Here is a 21,346-nt window from a genome sequence, read left to right as displayed (position 1 = left end):
AAAATCCCTTTATCCTTACTGGTTACATACTTAATCAGTCCGATCAAGGCTAAATGTGACAGATACATGTTGTGGTAAATCTTTATGAGTATGTTAGTAGCCCCACAGGTCAGAAAGTCTGTCTTGTCTGACAGTGGTTGTTTATCTTGGAGGTTTACCACCAAACATACTATCCAGGAGATAGGTTTGCCCTTATTTACCGCTGCAAATCAAACAGAGACAAAGTCATTTAATAAGCAACTTCAACATTTAATAGGTCAACAGCTCTATCTGTGTCCTACAGGAAGCAGTTACATACAACTTTACAGCAGTCTGCGTTATGTCTTTGACTTCTTAAAGCAGGGGTGTCAAACTCAGGCCCGTGGGCCAAATCGGGCCCTCGGTGTAATTATACATGGCCCGCAAGATCATATCAAGGTTCTATGAGTACTGTCCCTTGAGTTTAAAGCACATACACGTCTACTTTTCTGTTAACAAACATGAGCATCCATGCTACCAGTCTCTTCAGACAAACTTAATCCACCTCTCCCCAAAAATGACCAAAAGAAAGATGGAAAACAGGAGCTTTAAGCAGCGGTGGGAGGCAGATGATCTGTTTATGAAGGTAAAGAGCTGTTTGTCTCGTCTGCAGAGCCACCGTGGCTGTAACCAAAGATTAAACATGAGAAACAGTACGACAAGAACAAGGACCTGCACTGAAAAGGTTCAACATTACACATCTGGAGAGAAGGGAAACATGCAATTTTGCGGTCTTTTTTTTTGTAGATATTGAGTTTGGCCCATGCCTTTGTCCCAGTTTTTAAATTTGGCCCACTGTGAATTGGAGTTTGACACAGCTGTCTTAAAGGCTCTCCCTGCTGCGAGGGGAAGAGTGTGTTTGTGTGTGTGTTTAAGCGTGGACAGGTAAGAACCTCACCAAACACACCATCACTGCCATCCTGTGGTGTGCAGGAAATACATTCACCATCTACTACCTTGCACAAAACTAGAGTACTTTTGGAGCTAAGTGCCGTTCATATGAAAAAGACTGTCATCTTTTAAATAGCCTGGTGTTTGTTGAACAGTCTATACACACGAAATATAACATCCATCTGTATTTAGTTTATAAGCATTACAATACAAAATGTGTCTGAAGCATTACAGTTTTTAAAACGTGTTTGCATAAACTTTAAATATGTGCAACAGAGCAGTAAAAAAATACATTTATGACAAAAAGGGTAAGTATTTCTGCCTGTCTTGGGCTCAACTTCCCTGTTTCTGTCTGGTCCTCCTAAACTTCCTATGAAGTCTATAAAAGCAAAAAGGAAATGAACACTGGGGCACGCAATCTCACATTCTTTTAACTTCTAAGCAGAGTAAGACACACCATATTTAAATACAAAAGAAAAAAGCTATTTAAAGGAGAACGTCTGTCTTGGACTTTCACTCATGGTGTCACTTCTTCATGCCAATTGTTTCATACGTGTCCTGGGCGTGAGGAGTCAAACCCTGCAGGGAAGACAGAGAGGAGGATTATAATAATAATCCAGCACAGTGCACACTATGATTTCATTATGATAATAATAATAATAATTGAGCTCCTCCTTTATATCATACACTCACCATATAGATGCCCTCTTGATTCTGTCAGGGGTTGAAAACAACAATATTAGCAAGGTAAAAGCAAAAAAACATTTGTGAGTGAGAAAAGTTGTCCAGCAGGAAATGTGTACAACGTGTTGAATTCATTTTAAACTGCTCTTTGCCTGAAATCAGGGCCGGTGTTAGATAAATTAGGAAATACAAACTGTGACATCGTCTTTCTTGGTAATTAGCTTTAAGGCGGTGCATAGTTGAACATACAGTAGAGCATGAACTCTGTACAGCAGGGGTGTCCAACTCAAATTCACAGTGGGCCAAATTTAAAAACTAAAGTTTCGGGCCAAACTTAATATCTACAAAAAAAAAAAAAAAAAGAAGCCTGCAAATGTGCATGTTTTCCCTTCTCTCCAGATGTGTAATGTTGAACCTTTCCAGTGCAGGTCCTTGTTCTTGTCATGGTGTTTCTTATGTTTAATCTTTGGTTACAGCCACGGTGGCTCTGCAGACGAGACAAACAGCTCTTTACCTTCAGACACAGATCATCTGCCTCCCACCGCTGCTGAAAGCTCCTGTTCTCCATCTTTCTTTTGGTCGTTTTTGGGGAGGGGTGGATTAAGTTTGTCTGCAGAGACTGGTAGCATGGATGCTCATGTTTGTCAACAGAAAAGTAGACGTGTATGTGCTTTAAACTCGCGGGCCAGCTCTCAGAGAACCTTGATATGATCTTGCGGGCCAAATATAATTACACCGCAGGCCAGATTTAGCTCATGGGCCTAAGTTGGACACCCCTGCTTTATAGAGAGGAAGAACAAGCTTAATGAGTGCAAGACAGAAGGCAACACAACACGACAGGAAAAGGTGTCTGGTACGTGACCATGATCGTTACTTTTAGGCAAGAAAAGAACTTGGTTGAGATTATAAAAAAGCGTTTGGTCTGGTCTAATATTTCCAGGACATAAACACCGGTGCCCCAGGTGAAGGGCCCTGTTTTGGGGACCCATGCACCACCCAAACACTCCTCCCTATATGGATTTTAGCGCTCCTATACTACGTCACCTGGTTTCCTTCTTTGCTTTGGACATAATTTCGACAGTAATAGATATGTGGATTACATACAAGTTACAGGGCATTACTTTTACATTTACTCTATATATATATATATATATATATATAGAGAGAGAGAGAGAGAGAGAGAGAGAGAGAGAGAGAGAGAGAGAGAGAGAGAGAGAGAGAGAGAGAGGCTTTTCATTGTCTGAGACGAGACAGCTAAGGCAGCGCTGCCATAACAGTTCATTCACCACAGACAAAAAAAAACAAAAAAAACAAACAATAGGTGTGTGTTTTTTTCTGCCGCTGTTTGCCTGCTGAGGTTTGACCTGACTGTTGAGATTATTTTTGCCTCCTGAGAAGATCAGTCTCTCGTTTGTTCACTGAAACTCCAGTTTGTGCTGCGGTGAATTTCATCATTCGCTATAGAAGTTGTTCTTACCCCTCTACGTCCATTTTAGACTACAAGTCGTGTGTCTATTCTAGTCATATACAGTGTGAATGTGTTTATTCTTACCTGCTTGTCTTTTGTGCTCTCAGCTGCAGCCTCCCTAGAGTTTACGATCTGTAGAAGGCAATACGTGATAGTTGAACATGTGTCAAACTGTAGTTTTACCATCCATTTATGTTTATTATTATATTGTATTTTTATCAACTTCTCAACTCTGTTTACTGGCCATAAGAATATATAATATATATGTATAATATATTATATAATTGGTGAATCAGTGAAGATTGCACCCTGTGCTCTTGGTACATTTCGTGTCAAAAGCAAAAGAAAGTTTTGTATTAGGAGCAAACTTTACTTATTCCACAATCAACATGTTGTATGTCAGCACATCAGCTCATGATATTCATGCATTCTAGCTAAAGTTTTATGTGTATTAATGTTATTTTTCCCTTTCTTTAGGTATCGAATGCTTCATTTTGCTGACGACACCCTATTTTACATTATCATGAATAATGTACCACATTACTTTTAACGATTCGACATCGTGTCTTTTGTCAGACAATGACACATTAAATGGTCCTTTGGTGCCTGTACGTTTCTGTAGCATGCCAACCTTGATTCTACAGTAGAGCGCTGTCAGGATGATGCCGTACAGAAACAGGATACCATCCAGCACGTAGCAGATGTGTGGCTCTGTGAGACCAGCAGCTGAGGAGACACGAGAGAGCACTTTAACAATCTACACATGGTGATTATACTGTGAAATAAGTGATTACATAAGAAAGACTCTTAGTACTGGAGTGACATCCTCATCATCATCATCATCATCATCAAGCATTTGTCCTTAACGCTGAATGTTGTATCAAACATTAATATAAATATACAAGTACGTTTTAATGAATAAAATAAGAAATAATGGCATTAGTAAAGGAGAAGACGTATAAAGAATGCTGCTCACTTCCAGTCTCTCTGACTAAACTGAGGTTTCCTCATTTACATAAAAGTGAGGAAATAAAGAGAAACTGTGGGTTTTTCATCTCTCTGTTTGTATTTTAAGCTGCAATGCGCAACAACCACTTCTCACTGCACAGCGGGTACTAAGTATAATATCGAGTTTAATATACTTTCTGCGTTAAGACGTGCACATTTAATAAAAGCTACCGGCCAGCTTTTAAAATGGTGTCTACAACACAGACTCCCAGAGCAGAAGCATTTTATCTAGCGTTCAATATTCTATCCTGATAAAGGTCATTTTATATTTCTACAACCACACATGTCATAATAAAGCATGTTTTCTGCTAATATAATAAAAAAATAGTCCATTCAAAAGAACCACGTGGTAAATCTATTTTCATAAACTCCTGTGTGAATGAAATACTGGACAAATTAAGAGTATTTTCTCATTTCACAAAGCACAATGAAACAATAATGACCATAACAGTTTCAAGTGACATTATATAGAAAAACAAAATATTTCTAAATGACAAGCAAACACTTGACAAAGGCACAGTGACATATTATCACATAAATATCTCACATTCAGCTCTAAATTTCTAAACATATATGGCCAGCTTTTTAAAATCAGCTGCGTTATTGCACGACTATATGAGAATGCTAAAGTATTTGGGACTGTGTGGATTTATGAGTATGACTTTAATTCCATCTTCTACCCCTCCCTTCAACTGGTTAAAAATAATTAATTAAGCAATCAGTGCATTTGCAACTATTACGATTAGATAATTACCATAATGTGCGTGTACATTTACAAATATTAATGATAATTCTGTTTTTCCAAAACAGCTTTTAGATGCCGTTTTATTTCACCTCCCATATTCCAACTCACAATTTAATATCAACTGGTTTTACTCGACTTTAGAGTTACTTCTCTTTAATTTAAAAATCAACCTGATCTGGCAGATGAAAAGACAACATCGCAGCAACAACTCTGGCCAATCAGAGCTCTTGCTGCTGTGGGTTGAACTTGAAAAAAAAATAAATAAATGAGATGAGATAATGAAAACCGTTATCATGACAATCAACTGGGGAGATGAAATACAGGAAGACACAAAGTGAAACTCAAGTCTCTCAAAGACAATTTTATTCAGTTTGATACACAACGATGATAATACCTTAACGGCACATTGAATGATATTTCATTGACAGCATTTTATTCATGAGTAATTGGCTCAGGTCTGTGGGAACAGCTGTGACGTGGTTTCTTCCATTTGTTCATCCATCGTCATCCGTCGTCAAGACAACTGAACCATTGATCAATAATATTCTAGCTGTAATATTAGCCTTTGAGGATATGTAGTACATGTTAAGATTAACTACAATTTAATAGAACCTAAAGTGACTGGGTCAGCTAATGGAGCATTCATAGTGTACCTTATAGAGTAAACCCAAGTAAACTAGTATCTAAACTCTACAGCGTCTTTGTTAAATTCAGATGCAATAACCACGGAAAAAAGGAAATGGACATCTTCTCTGAAATCTGTCACATGATCGTTTCCCGCACAATTCACATGATATTGACTGCTATTTTTCCACGTCACTTGGCAGAAAGGTTATGGACGGGAAACTCTATTAGATGTGAAAGTGTTGGATTCCGTTTTAAAACACCACGGTTCAGCTGTACATCCTCTCTTTGCTGTGAGCCAGAGAGACATGGTGTGTTATCTACATCTCTGGCTACCACAGCTCAGAAGGAATCAGCCAACAGAAATGACTAATGGTCCGCTATTGAAGTGTGACTAGTATTTCAGAATGTGTCCCGACATATTGCCCCACACTCATATTCTATAGCTAACATAGGAGCTTTTATCTGACAAGTGGATCTCCGCACACTTTTGATTCTTGAGACTCCTGACACCTGCAACAGACTGTAGCATATGGTGTTTAAACGTGATAAAATGTCAGTGTGTACACACAGTGGATAGAGTGGAAGCGTTTTTAAAAGTGACCACACAGCAGTCGGTTGTGTCTTTGCCTCATCACCCACAGCTACTAGAAGCAGGCTGTAGTCGCTTGTGGTTGGATAGTCAAACAGAAAAGCTCCGCTGTAACATACCGCCCACATTCAATGAACCGGTTTCCATTTCTCAGTTAAACAAAAAATATTAATCACAACAGTGTATGGCTTAAATTTGTGATAATTTTTTATCATCAATTGATTTCCAAATTATTTTCACCGTTATTGTAAAAAAGTGGAAAACAATCACAATATCCTAGATTATTTTGGTCCAACCAACAGTCTCAAAACCTGAAGTATCCTTAAATGCAAACTAGGAAAATAAGTAAATCCGCACATTTGAGAAGCTGGATTTTGGCTTTAAAAATGGCTTAAGTTATTAACCATAAAATAGATTTCAGTTGATTTTCTCTAAATCTCTAAATCATCATGTTTTTCTGGCCTTTTACAACCCAAATTTAATTGACCTTTTAAGGCTAATGTAAGTCTACTTGGCCATTTAAAGTTGGGAAGTTTCTATATTTGTTGTTACTTATTTTTCTCCACAGTAAAGTTCCACTGCAGTTTAAAGGCTAGCTGTTCATTATTATTGTTTTATTGTAGTAGTCCCAAAATACAGAATATATGCTGTGAAATATATAGCCATGACTAACTTTGGAGGCAACTGAAAAAATAGGAAACTGTCACTAATAAACTGAACTCATTTATTGTGGGCAGGATGTGCTCGACAACTGGTTTAATAAGAGCGGCACTTTAAAAACAGCGGCCAAGGCCCTATGAACCAACAGGGCTTCTCTCCCGCAGGGACTGCCTGTTAGGACCACAGTTCTGCTGCATGAACAGGGTGAAATAAGGTCAGAAGTGAGAAAACCCCAGTGCTCTCAATAAACATCTGCCAAAAACCAAGTAGCGGTATTTTCAAACCTTTTTCCTTTTTACCAGTTCATCAAAACCCCCTCACCGTCACATGGTTAACCATATACCAGCTTCTGCTCGGCCCTGCTGTATGTGAATGAGGTTATTTGTTTCCAAACACAGTTCAAAGTTTTCTCATTAGGTTGTTTTTTATCATATACACATAAAAGTCATCACTGTGACGTCTTCACACATTAATCTACCCAGAGCACTATAAAAACGTTCGGTTATAGTTTATCTCGACTCACCAGCACTCCCAAAACTCATCCACAGGGGAATGGCCACCAGTAACGGGCTCCTGCCCCACACGGCCATGCTAACACGGGCTCAACGCGGACAACTGGGCTCCGTAAGTGGCCAGCACACAGAAGACAACGACTTGTGGGTGGCTTTTTTTTTTCCTGTCTGCGCTTTTGTGAACACTCGGGTGTTGCATATCTCACTGGCAACAGGGGAAGTTGTGGTCTGAGCTCTAAGTCCATTTGCCTCAGATCTCATCAGACCACTCCCCTTTTAACACCAACCAGAGGAAGGACATACATCGAGGCTCTGGTCTCTGCAGTCACGCTTAATACTAGATCGTCGACAAGGCAAGGAAATGCAGCATTAGAAAAAGATTGGTGTTTAAGATCTTTTCTTTTTTTTTAAAAAAGCCCTCCCACAGCGTGACTGAAAAAATACAACTCACTATTTAGCTGTTGGGTCATAAAATATTTATTAGGGTTATTTGGGCATTGTACATCACTGATTATAAGCAAAGTCCTCGGTCAGAAGCCTCACTACAGCAAATAGTGAACAGGAAGAGAGCCTTACTAACAGATGTGTGAAGGAGAGAACATATTCTCCTCTTCAGGGAAACAAAACATTAGCAGCATCTTGTTAACGGTCAACCTCGCCGAACACTATGTCCTGTGTGCCTGTCAGAAGAAGAAGAAAAGGTTCGGTACATCGTCATACAAAAGATAATAGTTTTGTATTGAAATATTGCTTCCTGAGGCTGGATCAATAAGAACTCTTACCAATAATGGCCACCACATCAGCCAGCATGTGTCCTTTGGCCATTTTATCCAGACCAGCCTAGAAGGAAGGAAACAGTTATTAGTTCAGAGGAACTGAAGACCGGCTACCACTATTCAGGGCAGATGAGCTCTTATAAAATTGAATATTCATAATTCATGAGATTTAAGCCTGAAGTGAATGCATTAACTACTCTAATAGTTTGTTTATGCAACTTTAAAGACATGTTTAGCCTTGAAGAGCAAAATTCAACAGCAGTTCATGTACCCATGAGCAAAGAGATGAGCAGGAAGGAGAGGGGAGGGGAGGGAGGGAGGAGGGGAAGGGTGGGGGAGGGGGTTGTACGTTTTCAAAAATGCTTCCATAGTACTTTATAAAATCTACTTAATGAACTAAAAGTAGCCTTAAGGACAAGCTGTTAAACGTGCTGAATAATTGATAGCCGGCATGTTTAATATTTCAGAGTCTTGTGAAGTTTTAAGCCCGCACCAAGTGAGCGAATCCGGGAGCTTTGATCTTGCAGCGATAGGGTCTGCTGGAGCCGTCTGATACCAAATAAACACCAAACTCCCCCTGCAAGCGACAGAGACACACAAATACACTCTAGTAAGTATATCACATCACAACATCCCTAAAGGCCTACAAAAGCTTCCTGATTAATTAAGACTCTAAAAACTTGTGTATACTACAGATCTTACACTTTTTGTTTGCTAGGTTTACATCCATTACATTAATACAGAAATAGTATACATATTATGAGCTGCCTCACCTTGGGTGCCTCGACAGCTGTGTATGTGGCCCCTGGGGGGACCTGGTAGCCCTCTGTGTACAGTTTAAAGTGGTGGATCAGAGACTCCATAGACATCTAGGAAAAGGAGCAGAAAACATGGTATGTCTCAGCAGCTGGAAATGATGCGCACAAACGTTAAGAGGAAGTGGAGCCTGCGGATGTTGACTGAAATGCAAGATTGTAACACAAAGTTCCAACACTGAGGTGAATTAGAGGTGATCTCAGGCCTCGAGGGCGGTCATATTAAAATGCAGCAGAACTAGCCTTAATATGGGAAGATAGTGGTGTGAAATGTAGCTAACACGCAGAAGTGATGAAGCACAGGGGGAAACCAGAGAGGGAAGAGGGTACAACGTTTTCCAGATTTAAAAGCCCGCAGGCAAAAAGAAAGCATCTCTCAGACTGAAAGGAAGGCTGAAGTATCCCCACTGAGCTCACCTTCATCTCAGACCTCTTGGGTGGAGCAACCTTGGCGTCGTCCACCTTAATCTCTCCTTCTGGCATCTTGTTGAGCGCCTGGTGCATGATCCTCAGGGATTGCCTCATCTCCTCCACTCTGCACAGATACCTGAAGCGCACACAGGAAACACAAGCGGTCAACTCCAGATGCCGATAATACTGTAAACCGGCCAAAAGTCATGATCAGCTTTCTATTAAGATCATTTGTGAGGCCAATCTGTCCTCTTGAAGCGGACACGGCCATTTGTCTCCCTTCTCTCCCAACAAAAAGCCCTTTGGATGACTGTGCTGTATTCAACACTGACGGCTCCGTTTGATTCATTTCTCAGACTGTGCGGTAACCTTCACAGCCTCAGTGATGAGAGACAGTTAACTGCGTGGATAGAAGGCGCCGTCTGTTCTGCCTCAATGACAATCTTTGACCAGCAACATTAAGCCCGCACTTAGCCAGCTGTGCCTGCATATAAACTACCATTTATTCAGATACGGTCGTCCGGTAATGCCTTAAAAGTCTCTCTAATAGACACACCACTGGGTTGGTCATTTTTATTTTTTATTTCTTTTTGTCACAAAATCAAAACGTACACCAGCATGAATATATTATAAGCAAAGATAAATCGGCCTGTTTCAGCGTTCAACGTGTATGTTTCACATTACTACATAATGTTTAAATATATGAACAGGTCAGTAATTATTATTTGAACAGCTTAGTATTGTATGCACCATAAAAAAGGCTGTGTATAGGCCTTCAGACTGCAATATGCAACTCAGTTCTACACAATAATATGTGGGGTCCCTGCTCCTTCTCTCTTTCAGCTAAGGGGTCCTTGACCTAAAAATTATTGAAGACTTCTGGTCTACATAATGTGTTTAATACTAATAAATCAGTGCAGGGTTCCTACACAGTCAAGTTCAAGTACTCTTCAAGCATGTCTAACGTAAGGTAAAGCTGTGGTAAATTACATATTTATATACAGTACACACCAACACTTACAGCACATACAGTATGGCGACAAATTAAAGGAAAACACAACAAAGTTTCTTGTTTAAAAAAACCGTGTTACCTGTTTGTGAGTCGCTTGGCATTCTAACTAGAATTTTTATAAGATATAAAAAAAAAGGGGAAACATGGAACTTAAGGCACTGTTAAATCCTAACAACAGCCATGTGCTAGTATTTTACCTGTCATAGCAGTCTCCTTTGCTTCCAATGGGGATGTCGAACTCCACTTCGTCATACTTGTCGTAAGGCTGGGACTTTCTCAGGTCCCACTTGATGCCTGACCCCCGCAGCATCACTCCACTGATGGAGGGGACGAGAAGAAGAGTGGTAAGTATCACAGATGTTTCTGCTGATCAGACTAACTAGAATATTTGTGCATTTCATAAAAGACAGTTGAAGGGAAGGAAAGGGTCTTTTGACTTTCATCAGAGCGTTACCTGAAGCCATAGTTGAGGGCCTCCTCAGCAGTAACCACCCCGATGTCCACAGTACGATTCTTCCAGATACGATTGTTGGTCAACATCTGCACAGAAGAAAAACAACAGTCTGATTGACAGATCTTCACCACATCCTTATCGTGTTAAGATCTTGTGGAGAGTCGTGGAAGAAGTCGTTCACCTCTTCTACTTCATCGATTCTAATGGAGAAATTCTTGCACCACTCATAGATGTCATCCATCAGGCCAATGGGCAAATCCTGGAACACATTAAAGATAATTAATACTTCACTGATCATGCTAATCATTTCCCTTTTTTCTTTTCTTTGAATAGCAGGTTCAATGAGTTCTCCTACCTGATGCACACCACCAGGTCTGACGTATGCAGCGTGCATTCTAGCTCCAGACACTCGCTCATAAAACTCAAACATCTGAGGGGAAAACAAGGGTCATATAGTTAGAATAAGAGTGGGCATCCACGTCATTAGCAGTGATTTTCCCTGAGGAGGAAGTTTTCAAATCACTATATCTCATGAGAACACTTCAGTGAAACTATTTAAAAAGACACTAAACTTAGTTTACTCTCTGTTACTATTTATAACTTGTGTCACTATTTTGGTTCCGCTTACGTCTGTGAAATTGCATGAGTTTCAGTAACTCGATTCCTTCTTTCAAGAAACATTAAGGTCATGTGACATATATCCCCAGATAAACAAAGTTGCAATAACAAATGTAACAACGTGATAAACGGATTCCGACCTTTTCTCTCTCCTCAAACATCCAGAAGAAGGGAGTCATGGCTCCGATGTCGAGGGCGTGCGTGGTGATGGCCATGATGTGATTCAGGATACGAGTCATCTCTCCGTACAAAACTACAAACACAACACAGAACACACCCATCCATTTAAAATTGATGAGACGATTGAAAAGAGAGATAATTGGCAACAATTCCATGTCCCCTTGTATCCGGGGAAATGTAAATGTAAATATTCTGCTGATATTCTATAGAATATTATCATAATGCAGCCCCATGACCAGCAACTGATTTGTAGGAACATATTAAATAACAATAAATGGTGTGTGTGTGTGTGTGTGTGTGTGTGTGTGTGTGTGTGTGTGTGTGTGTGTGTGTGTGTGTGTGTGTGTGTGTGTGTGTGTGTGTGTGTGTGTGTGTGTGTGTGTGTGTGTGTGTGTGTGTGTGCATGCATCATTCCTGTGACAACCTTACTTAAATAAAATAAATTATATGAACAGTAGCTTTATAGAATCCCATGTGTACATCAAAATAAAATGCAATAGAAAAGCCTGTCATCAATGGCGGACAAATAAGCCTCAAGCCTGTACCTCGGATCCACTGTGCACGGGGCGGAGCTTGGATGTTGAGCAGCTTCTCCACAGCCAGTGAGTAGGCCTGCTCGTTACACATCATGGAAACGTAGTCCAGACGGTCAAAGTAGGGTAGAGCCTGTAGCATTAAGGGAAGAGGAACTGAGGCGCACTGGGTAAGGGGACTTCCAAGAATTATGCAACACATGATAAAGGTCCTCTTAATCTTTCATCAGTTTGACGTCAAGAGTTTAATTTTGCTGTTTTCAAGTGAAGGGCTGATGTGTTCTCTTGCACCATCTACTTTTTACACAGCTTATTCTCCACAGTATGTTGTTGTGTTAAACACAATAAAACAGGATTTTGCAAGAAGTTGTGTTGCAATTTACGGTTCTGTGCCAAGAAGAGCGCCACTGATTCAAGGTCAGCTGATCTTTAGAAATCAAGACAGCCGATAGATGTCGATTTGATTTTTCTTTTTTCCCTCCATCTGATACAATTTAACAGTTTAATAATAACAAATGATACAAAACAATAATAAGGGATTGGATTTCTCAGCCATCTTAAGTATAAAAAACAAAATTACAAGGTTAGTATTTCATTTAAAAGTAATTTATTCTACATTTCCATTACAATCTAATATATATTGAACACAGTATCACAGATAATTGAGGGAATTTGGGGAAATGTTTATAGTAGCCTGAGGTACATGATAGTTAATAGTAGTAAATGTGTCATTTTCCTAAAAGGGGCTTAAATGCTCTAAAGCTTTTAAGCGTCTTCGCAAAACTTTCCCAAAGCATGTTTTTGCCTGTTTGTGACACTGTTACAATGAAAATGGCCGTAATCTGAGTGATTGAAAAAATAAATAATAGTAATCATATTAATAACCACTTTGTTTACTTATATTACACGCTCTATGTGCAGACTTGTGATAAGCGTGCAGTAACTAAGCAAACGTGCCTGCTTGATAATCGGATTAACCTGCTTATGTGTTGGCCGCATCCAATATTTTAAAAATAGCAAAAATCGGCCTATCCCTAACCATTAATTGGTCTATATATATATATATATATATATATATACACTTACACACAATCAGAATGAGTTATCCAAGTCACTACCTAATAAATAGAGTTTATTGTTTACAGATATTGTAAGTGGTTCCATACCTGCAGGTAGGTCTTGTACTCGATGAGCTTCTCTGTGCCACGGTGAAGCAGGCCGATGTGGGGGTCACATTTCTTGACGGACTCTCCGCTGAGCTCCAGGACAAGACGCAGCACACCGTGGGCTGCAGGATGCTGGGGACCAAAGTTGATGGTCAGGTTGGACACATCCTTCTCTGCAGGAGGATCTTTGTCTGCAAGAAGAACGCGAAACGATTCAGGACAGGCTAAGGCAGATTAAAAAACAAGAGGATCTGATGCTGTAATCCAAATAAGAACTAATAAAAGGAAAGGATGTCAGACTTTTACAGCTAGAAATTGAATCTGATCCGGTTTGAGTCCATCTCAAATATCTACACTCGCCGCTGCAGAACTAAACTAAACTAAATGTTATGAAATAGATTTTAAAAATATTTCGACATGTGACAAAGTTTGAAAATGGGGAAGAGGTAATATTAAATAAGTAATTCTTTTTGCTGATCCTTTTCAGACATGTTAAACTGTTGAAAGTTTTTGTTGGTTACTTTGTGTTTTATTACTGGCCAAAAAAAAGTTATGATTTTGTGATTATTATTGTTTGTTTTTTTCCTTTTCTTTACATTTTTTCTATTTATGTTGTTATTCCTTTCCCATATTCAAAATAAAAAATAAACTAAAACTAGCTAATTAAAAAATGTGTAATGCTCATTTGGAAAATTTACTGGCACCACAGGCCAATACCCCACTAGCAGATCTTGTTCTGATTAATATGTAGGCTTAACCAATGTTTGGCGCACTGACAAAACCAAGTACAACACTGGAAATAAGTCAAGACTTTTGATATCACTAAATAAAGGTTTGAAGACGAGCAGTTAGCGGGGAACTAGTAGCCCTAAAAGTCTGACTGTGTGTGTGGAAGGTACCATTCCATGGGGGTGGGGTCCATTTCTCATTCATGGCAGTGGGGTACATCACTGCCCCTGCAAACTGCTCTGTCCACTCCACATCTGGCTGCCATTGTTTCTGCCTGTGAAAAAAAACATTGAAAATATTAGCTGAGACCAGGTTGTGTTAGTAAGCCTTCAGCTTTGAGCTAACACACACAAAAATAACAGCATTCTAGTGCTAGTTAGGCAGCGCCACCTCTGATGCCACAAACACATCCGTCTTAGTTCTTCTACATACCATTATGTTGCTGTTTTGAGGCTTTAATCTTATTGTCACTTTGGGTGATGATCTGGACCAACATTGGTTTTTAACAGGGTTCCAACAATGTTGATAAAATGATCAAATGCATTCAGTGGCAGTAATATCAACTTACTAGCCAGTCTGGCCGGTGATGTAGAATATGAGTCATTACATGCATGATACAAGCCTCTATTCTCTGGTCATTTATCCCTGTTTTGGTACTTCCTACTTTTCCCATGAACGCTGTGATGTAATGCTACGTGATGACGTTTCATACGTCAATTGGCTGTGCGCAGTTTGCAGTGAAACCAGCGTGAGAAACCATGGAAACGAACGTCCAACAGAAACGAAGAAAAGAAAATCGAATGCCAAATGGCTGACGGGTCGTGAATGGCTTGTATTTGTACACAAAAGAAAAAACAAAACGAACAGTTCCGTAGTGGAAACTAGTTATTTTAAAGTTAAACAGTAAAGGACCATGAGAGTGACCGAAGTATTCAGGAGAGCCCAAGGAAGTTGTCTGAGAGAGATAGAGACAGACAGACAGACAGATTCCAAGCTTGAAATTAAATGTTTGCACTTGCTGTGTATATTTTGTTTTATGTATTGCACTTGATATGTGTTTTCCATGCCAACAATGTTGATAAAATGATCAAATGCTTCAGTGGTGCTCAGAATTTCTCTTAACTTCACCGTAAACAAAATGGCTAGTGGAAATTCTGATTGGCTGGCAACTTTAGAAAGTTACCGGCCACATTGACTGGTGATCACAAAGGTTCATTTAAAACCCTGGTTGTCAACCTGCTACCTAATAATCATATTTGCAGATGAGGGAGACACGCAGATCGGAAATATGGGTCATGCTGGTATAACCGTGTTCGTTTATGCTAATTATTGCAGCATGAATATATAACTACATAAAACCAGTCTGAACTCAAGTATCTGTAGACCCCAAATGCACATTCAAGTCCCCTTGACTTGCCCCGACATTCTCAGCACGTAGGGGAACGAAGACCATTTCAGAGACATCTGAACTGATTTCTGAGATAAGCCTGTGAATGTTCTCGTTTGTCCAGGTCGTCGTTATCCTCAAAGCAATTTCAGTCAAAAGCAACTGGACTGGTTGTTTGTCTAGGAAGACGTTTCACCTCTCATCCAAGAGGCTTGGATGCATCTGACCAGGCTGGGACTGGTCCAACCTCCTGTACCGGTTTGAACCTACTCTTACCGGTTTTGGCCGCGGCCAAAAGGACATTGTGAGAAGGCTCTTAGAGTTATATCCAGGTATTTAACCTCTCACAAGGCCGATGATGTCCCTGGAACCTTTTGTGCTCCAAGTGCCAACGCCCTTCGTTACAGTGACAGTCGTTGGTGGGCAGTTGGTTTGGACTTCGTTAGTGCTCTATTGAGTCTGAACGACAGTCGTTGGGGTCACCCGGGCCATGTCTGAACAGTTGTTCTTTGAGGTCAGATTTTTGAATCTCCTGGCAAGCGCTGAAAGGGCAGCATTGTAAATTGGAGATAAGTGGTGTCTCAGACCTCCTCCTCTGTTTAGCGATGGTTTCTCCACTTTTACATAGATGGCTTCTTTTACTCCTCTTTCAAACCATCTGTCCTCTCTGTCCAAGATTTGGACATTGCTGTCATCAAAGGAGTGGGCTTTCTCCTTAGGATGTAAGTGGACAGCGGAGTCCAGGCCTGAGGAGTTAGCTCTCCTGTGTTGGGCCATGCGTTTATGCAGTGGTTGTTTTGTTTCTCCAATGTAAGGAACTTTGCATTCCTCGTTGCATTGGACAGATTTCTGAAATGTATCCAGAATACTGACACTTACACTGGTCAAATAACGTTAATGCAAGGTTTAATTTACAGCCCCCTAAACAGAAACGGACCTGTTTTGTCTATGTCTCGTGTAAGATACGTATATACGTTGATATTAGAGCATAACAGATGTATTACGTTAGAGCCGGAGTGGTAAACACTAACACGTTAGATAACCGGACGGCTAACAGCTACAGCAGGAAAGCTCACCTATCATGTAACGTACGCGACCTTTAAGGTTGCCATTGCTATAACAGTTATATTCGTGTCTGTTTAAGACGGTTTCCATTCAGAGAGAAAGTACAAATTGTAGCAGGCGACTCGTAGTTATTCTGGAGAGTAAGTCGGCTTGTTTGGTAATATGCTAACATTAGCCTTTCACTGTGCACATTCATGTGGAGCTCGCCCGGAGACGCCTGTCAATACAAGTGTTATACACGCGTTGTGTTTTTGGTATCTTACCTGTTTTGCACGACAGTGCAGCCAGGGCTCATCAAATTCTGATTTAATATGAATTTAGTTGAAGGACGTCCTAGTTTGGTAAGCGACCTCAACATATTGGCCGCCATCTTGGCTGCTGGAGGAGTATCTTCTTCTGTGTTTCTGGAGGCGCGTTATGTTTATAACGCCACCTAGCGGTATGGTGTATTACACAATCTGTCACCCCCGTCCTTAAAGTGGCCTAGAGTTAGTTTGCTTGTAAGTATATTTGGAATAATGTAAGTAAACGTAGGCCAATGTGATTCATATGGGTATGACCTATAATAGAGATACTGTTCAAATCTAAAATGATAGGTAAACTAGTATTGCAGTAAATTATGTTCTATTACGTTTGGTGCATTCATCTGGACGTGCGCTCACAGACACAGTAAATTGTGACTTCAACATCCATCCATCATCTTCAACCGCTTATCCCGGGGTCGGGGTCGCGGAGGGCTGGAGCCGATCCCAGCTGACATCGGACGTGAGGCGGGGTCCACCCTGGACAGGACGCCAGTCTGTCACAGGACACATAGAGACAAACAGAGACAGACAACCATTCACACTCACATTCACACCTACGGGTGATTTTAGAGTCATCAATGAACCGAACACCTGCACGTCTTTGGACTGTGGGAGGAAGCAGGAGAACCCGGAGAAAACCCACGCAGACACGGGGAGAACATGCAAACTCCACACAGAGGGGCCCCAGCCCCAGGAACCCTCTTTCTGTGAGGCGACAGTGCTAACCACCACACCACTGTGCCGCCCTTGGGACTTCAACAGTAACTAATAAATCTTACATCAAAGTTTAGATCATTATTTTGTATGCATGCTCTCAGTTTAGCTCACCTTACACCTGAGCAGGTGGCCGGCTCCACTTAGAGCGAGTGAGGCTGAGACCAGGCTGAGATAGTGAAATGCCATTTACGTGGGGGCAGAGGAGGCTGCAGCTTTCATTTGTCTTCAGTTTAATTTAGTTTTGTTGCATTTTACAGGTTTCATTTGAGCTTTTTTCAGTATTTCTTTTGGTAATTGCCAGGTTTTTTGGACTTTCTGCTGCTTATGAACCTGCTTCATTAACTTCCCCTTTAATGCCTTCCTTTTATATGGGGTGGCGGCATGACACAAACATATTATTATTACATATATTATATCCTCTTTGTTAAAAAATAAAATTCCACTTACCGTATATCTTTAAAAGACCCATCACTCATATACCTGAGCAGTTTTTATTGCTTATTATTTGGAGCTAATGCTGTGAATTTGTCAGGAAGAAACATGGGTAATAAAAATGTAAGCTATTAGGTTTATTTAACAAACACATTATTATTTTAATATAACAATCTACTGTGCATAAGCATGTAACACAGATATAAAATGAGGTCTCCTCCTTGGGCTCCAATAACAACAGGTGTTGCCAACACAAAATAATGAACACGTCCATTTGAAGCCATCTGCCCAAAGATGACAAACTCTGATTTTTTTATATAAAAAACAGTGCTTTTATTTATGTAATACTGTGGAAAAATAATTACATACCATTTTTAAAAAATATTGAAGATAATGAAATTAAAAAATGAGAGTTTGATAATGTTCGTTGTACATCTTTTGAACAGTTGTCTCTGCTACGAAGAACAGTACAATAAGATAAACATTGGATTTTTCTAAATTCAAAGACACAATAATACAGGATACAGTCCTACCAGAGGTATAAAAGTACTGTAACAGGATTGTGAGAGAAATGATATGGACATATACTGAAACACACGCCCGCAAACTTAGACACAGACATGCACACAGGCACACACACACTCATACTGTATACTGTATACACAGCGACGTGCGTACGATAGTCTTGCGCACCCTGGAGTCGGGCGCTGTGTGTTTACAGTATGCTTACCATACATACGCGCTCATTCACACATCTATACAAACACACTGTACAAATCGATGTGCGTGCCAATGCCCACATACTCCTTCTTGGTCTCTCTCACACACTCACACACCCACACACTCACAGTCATACACTACTACATGTCAATATTGTGGACAAGCCTTCATTGAACCTCTCCATACACATTCTCCTCCGGCCGTTTTGGCAGACAGACGATGAGGAATGATTCAAAATGGAAATGTACGACATGTTCCCCTATAAGGCCACTCAGTTCTAAACCCAACATCTGTGTTTTTCTCTCTGTCTGCACCGAGCTCGTAGATTGGAGCTCAGAGAAAAAGGCTCCGGCCTACGAAAATGTCTGGGAATGACTCAAGGTCCCGAGCCTGGTTTTTAAAGCAACAGTCACCAATAGAAGGAGCTTCTACTGCATATACATGATCTAAGGTGAAGAACAACATGAACACTTGGCACTAGGTTTCTTTTATACACCGATATACCCTTCTGATTTATAATACGTCCTGAAGTCAGGCTCAGTTGTCGACACAACTCTCCGCTCTGTCTCAGTGGAATCACCCAGGCGAACGCCCGAGTTAGGTGGGCTCACGTTCAAACTTTTGGTCCATACATACACATTACATGTTTTACATTGACAAAAATAATTCTGTAATGTTAAAAAATAGAATACAAAGCTCTAGTCTGGTGTGCAAATAAAAAGAAGACATTACACAGATATAGATAAGGGACGTCTAAGCATGAATACTGTAGATGCAGTGCAAAATGATGACAACCCTCCCGACCCCACCCCAGCCCCGACACACGCCGCCTAATAGGCATGATGGCGTGTACTACTGTACAGAAGGGCATTCTGGGATACTATATATATGTGCTCTATGATCATTGAATAAGACAACCAGCAAAAAAGAAATGAATAAAAATGGCGGCCAGAATGACTTCCACTGGTTGAGGTTTTTCCCGATCAGCGTGTACCATATTTGACAGTCAGTCAGTTTTGCCTAAAAACGTTCTCTCATCATTTACAAAGTCAGTTCATAGCAAAAGCTATAGGGCTCCAAAGATCTGTGATCTCTCGTCCTCTCTCTGGTTCTCGCTCTCTTTCCCAGTCTTGATTGTGACTTGCGCCGTCCGCTCTTTCAGAGCTCTGATATACAAACACATCGGGAGTGAGGGAATTCAAAATTGTGTGGAATTTCCCTTCCCTGTCTCGCTAAAATTGGTCTCTTTTTCTCCCTCCCTCTGGTTTCTCATACACTCCCTGTCTCATGGGCATAGTCTTCTGACTCTGTGCATGTGTGTGGTGTTTTTCTGTGTTCTGTAGTCTGTTTGTGTGTGAAAATGTGTGCGTGTAAATCTATGATTGTGTGTGTTTTTAGATGTGACTATTTATAAGATGCTTCCTCATGCTCCGCTAAGACTGTGAGGTGGTTATGCGTCTCTCTGTCTCACACGTGAGTCTGCATCCTTTGTGTGTGCCGGCTGTGGGAGTAGTCGGAGTGTTGTGAGGTGTAAGAGAAGCGAGTGGAGCTGCCATACTTCCCTAGTCCAGTCTCTGATCCTGAGGGAGCAGGAACCCCGGGACCAACGCCGACCCCAGGTCCCGCCACCCCAGATCCCACCCCGGGTCCCACACCAGGTCCCACACCAGGTCCCACCCCAGGTCCCACCCCAGGTCCCACCCCAGATCCCACCCCGTACATTTCATAGGAAGGGCAGGCCTCCAGCGGCGCCAGGCTGGACGGGGCAAAACCCATGCGGTAGGTCTGGTAGTGCGAGGGGTATCCGTAGTTGTCGTAGGCCAGCTGGGAAGTGGAGTCCAGGAGGCTGCAGTCTCCTGGGAAGTCGCTGGCCACAGGGGCGGGGTTAGGCGGGGGCTGCTGGCTCTGGCCCGCACGTGTGAAGGTGTTGAACTGGGCGTAGCTAATGTGGGAGAGTCTGGAGGGGGGCCGGGGGTCATAGCAGGCCTGGGGGCGGCCAGGGGAGGTAAGGGGGCCAGGGAGACCAGGGGCTCCTCCGCTGGCCGTAGCTCCTGAGCCTCCTGCACTACTGCTAATAGATGCAGCTCCCCCTGGTGTTCCTGTGGGGGAGCGGTAATCAGAATAGTGCAAGGTGGAGCGGGAGGCAGGGCGGCCTTCATCATGGGTGGAGGCTCGCACGTTGTAGTACCCATTGGTGGGGTCCTGGAGACAGAGGCAGAGACAAAAGCAGAGTGAGCATCAAGAAAATATATGAGGGGAAATATCATTTTCTATATGGATGCATCATTAGGGTCAAAAGGGCTGTAAAATAAAAATGTTCTGCTCCTTTCTGATCCCCAAAGAGAAAATATTTTGTAGAGGGTCAGAGGTCAGGGAGAACTGCGTGTCACGAGCTGGTCTGCATCCAAGTTCAGTGTCCAAGATTGAGTCGTGAGGGCAGTTCGCCCTTGTTACTGTGACTTGGCTGCTTGAGATCTTTTCTTTTGAGAGTTCTTTTCAGAAACATATGCAAATCAAGTTATTGAGAAGACAAGTGCTCAAAAATTAAAATGATGGGACGTAACTGCGTGAGCTCCTATGAACTGTATCTCACTATGATCCAAGGAATCTGGAGTCTGTCTTTCTGTGTGTCCTTCGCATTTCTTGCAGCGTTGACTGTGAAGTCGATCGGATATGCTTTTCTTTTTTTTTTAGTACACTGCACTTCCCGGTGCCAAGCAATCAGCCTGCACCAAAATGGCACAGGCTCCGGACCGGCGCTAGTACCTATCGACTTTGAAAAGATCTTTAGTACCTCTCGTGACCTTTACATAAATATGTCTAG

The 21,346-nt window shown here is 41.4% G+C and overlaps 3 protein-coding genes across 3 annotated transcripts in view; all 3 read right to left on the bottom strand.

Annotated features, from left to right (window-relative positions):
* Window positions 1-228: 228 nt before the first annotated feature.
* On the bottom strand, window positions 229-7,395 carry fcer1g (Fc epsilon receptor IgFc epsilon receptor Ig). Its single transcript, XM_083937350.1, has 5 exons — window positions 7,214-7,395; window positions 3,693-3,787; window positions 3,146-3,193; window positions 1,603-1,623; window positions 229-1,488 (listed from the first exon to the last, which is right to left on the bottom strand). Exons 1-5 carry the CDS (start codon window positions 7,278-7,280, stop codon window positions 1,435-1,437), a joined length of 285 nt encoding a protein of 94 aa, XP_083793476.1. The 5' UTR covers window positions 7,281-7,395; the 3' UTR covers window positions 229-1,434.
* A 268-nt stretch (window positions 7,396-7,663) lies between these two features.
* On the bottom strand, window positions 7,664-16,734 carry ndufs2 (NADH:ubiquinone oxidoreductase core subunit S2). The gene is made up of 14 exons (XM_083937546.1): window positions 16,612-16,734; window positions 14,067-14,170; window positions 13,168-13,358; window positions 12,014-12,134; window positions 11,429-11,541; window positions 11,026-11,100; window positions 10,852-10,929; window positions 10,671-10,756; window positions 10,414-10,533; window positions 9,211-9,340; window positions 8,752-8,847; window positions 8,472-8,555; window positions 7,985-8,042; window positions 7,664-7,882 (listed from the first exon to the last, which is right to left on the bottom strand). The coding sequence occupies exons 1-14, from the start codon at window positions 16,716-16,718 to the stop codon at window positions 7,845-7,847; spliced, it is 1,401 nt and encodes a 466-aa protein (XP_083793672.1). The 5' UTR covers window positions 16,719-16,734; the 3' UTR covers window positions 7,664-7,844.
* Window positions 16,735-18,136: 1,402 nt separating this feature from the next.
* The window catches only part of kirrel1a (kirre like nephrin family adhesion molecule 1a), a 36,460-nt gene continuing 33,250 nt past the window's right edge, over window positions 18,137-21,346 (bottom strand). The window contains exon 15 of the mRNA XM_083937149.1: window positions 18,137-20,724. Within this exon, the coding sequence (XP_083793275.1) occupies window positions 19,990-20,724 (735 nt within the window). The 3' untranslated portion in view covers window positions 18,137-19,989. The remainder of the gene's footprint in view (window positions 20,725-21,346) is intronic.

The sequence above is a fragment of the Echiichthys vipera genome (genome assembly GCF_963691815.1).
Source record: "Echiichthys vipera genome assembly, chromosome: 22".
Taxonomy (NCBI): Eukaryota; Metazoa; Chordata; class Actinopteri; order Perciformes; family Trachinidae; genus Echiichthys; species Echiichthys vipera.
Note: the sequence above shows the minus strand (reverse complement) of the source record. Positions and strands in the feature narration are given on the sequence as shown.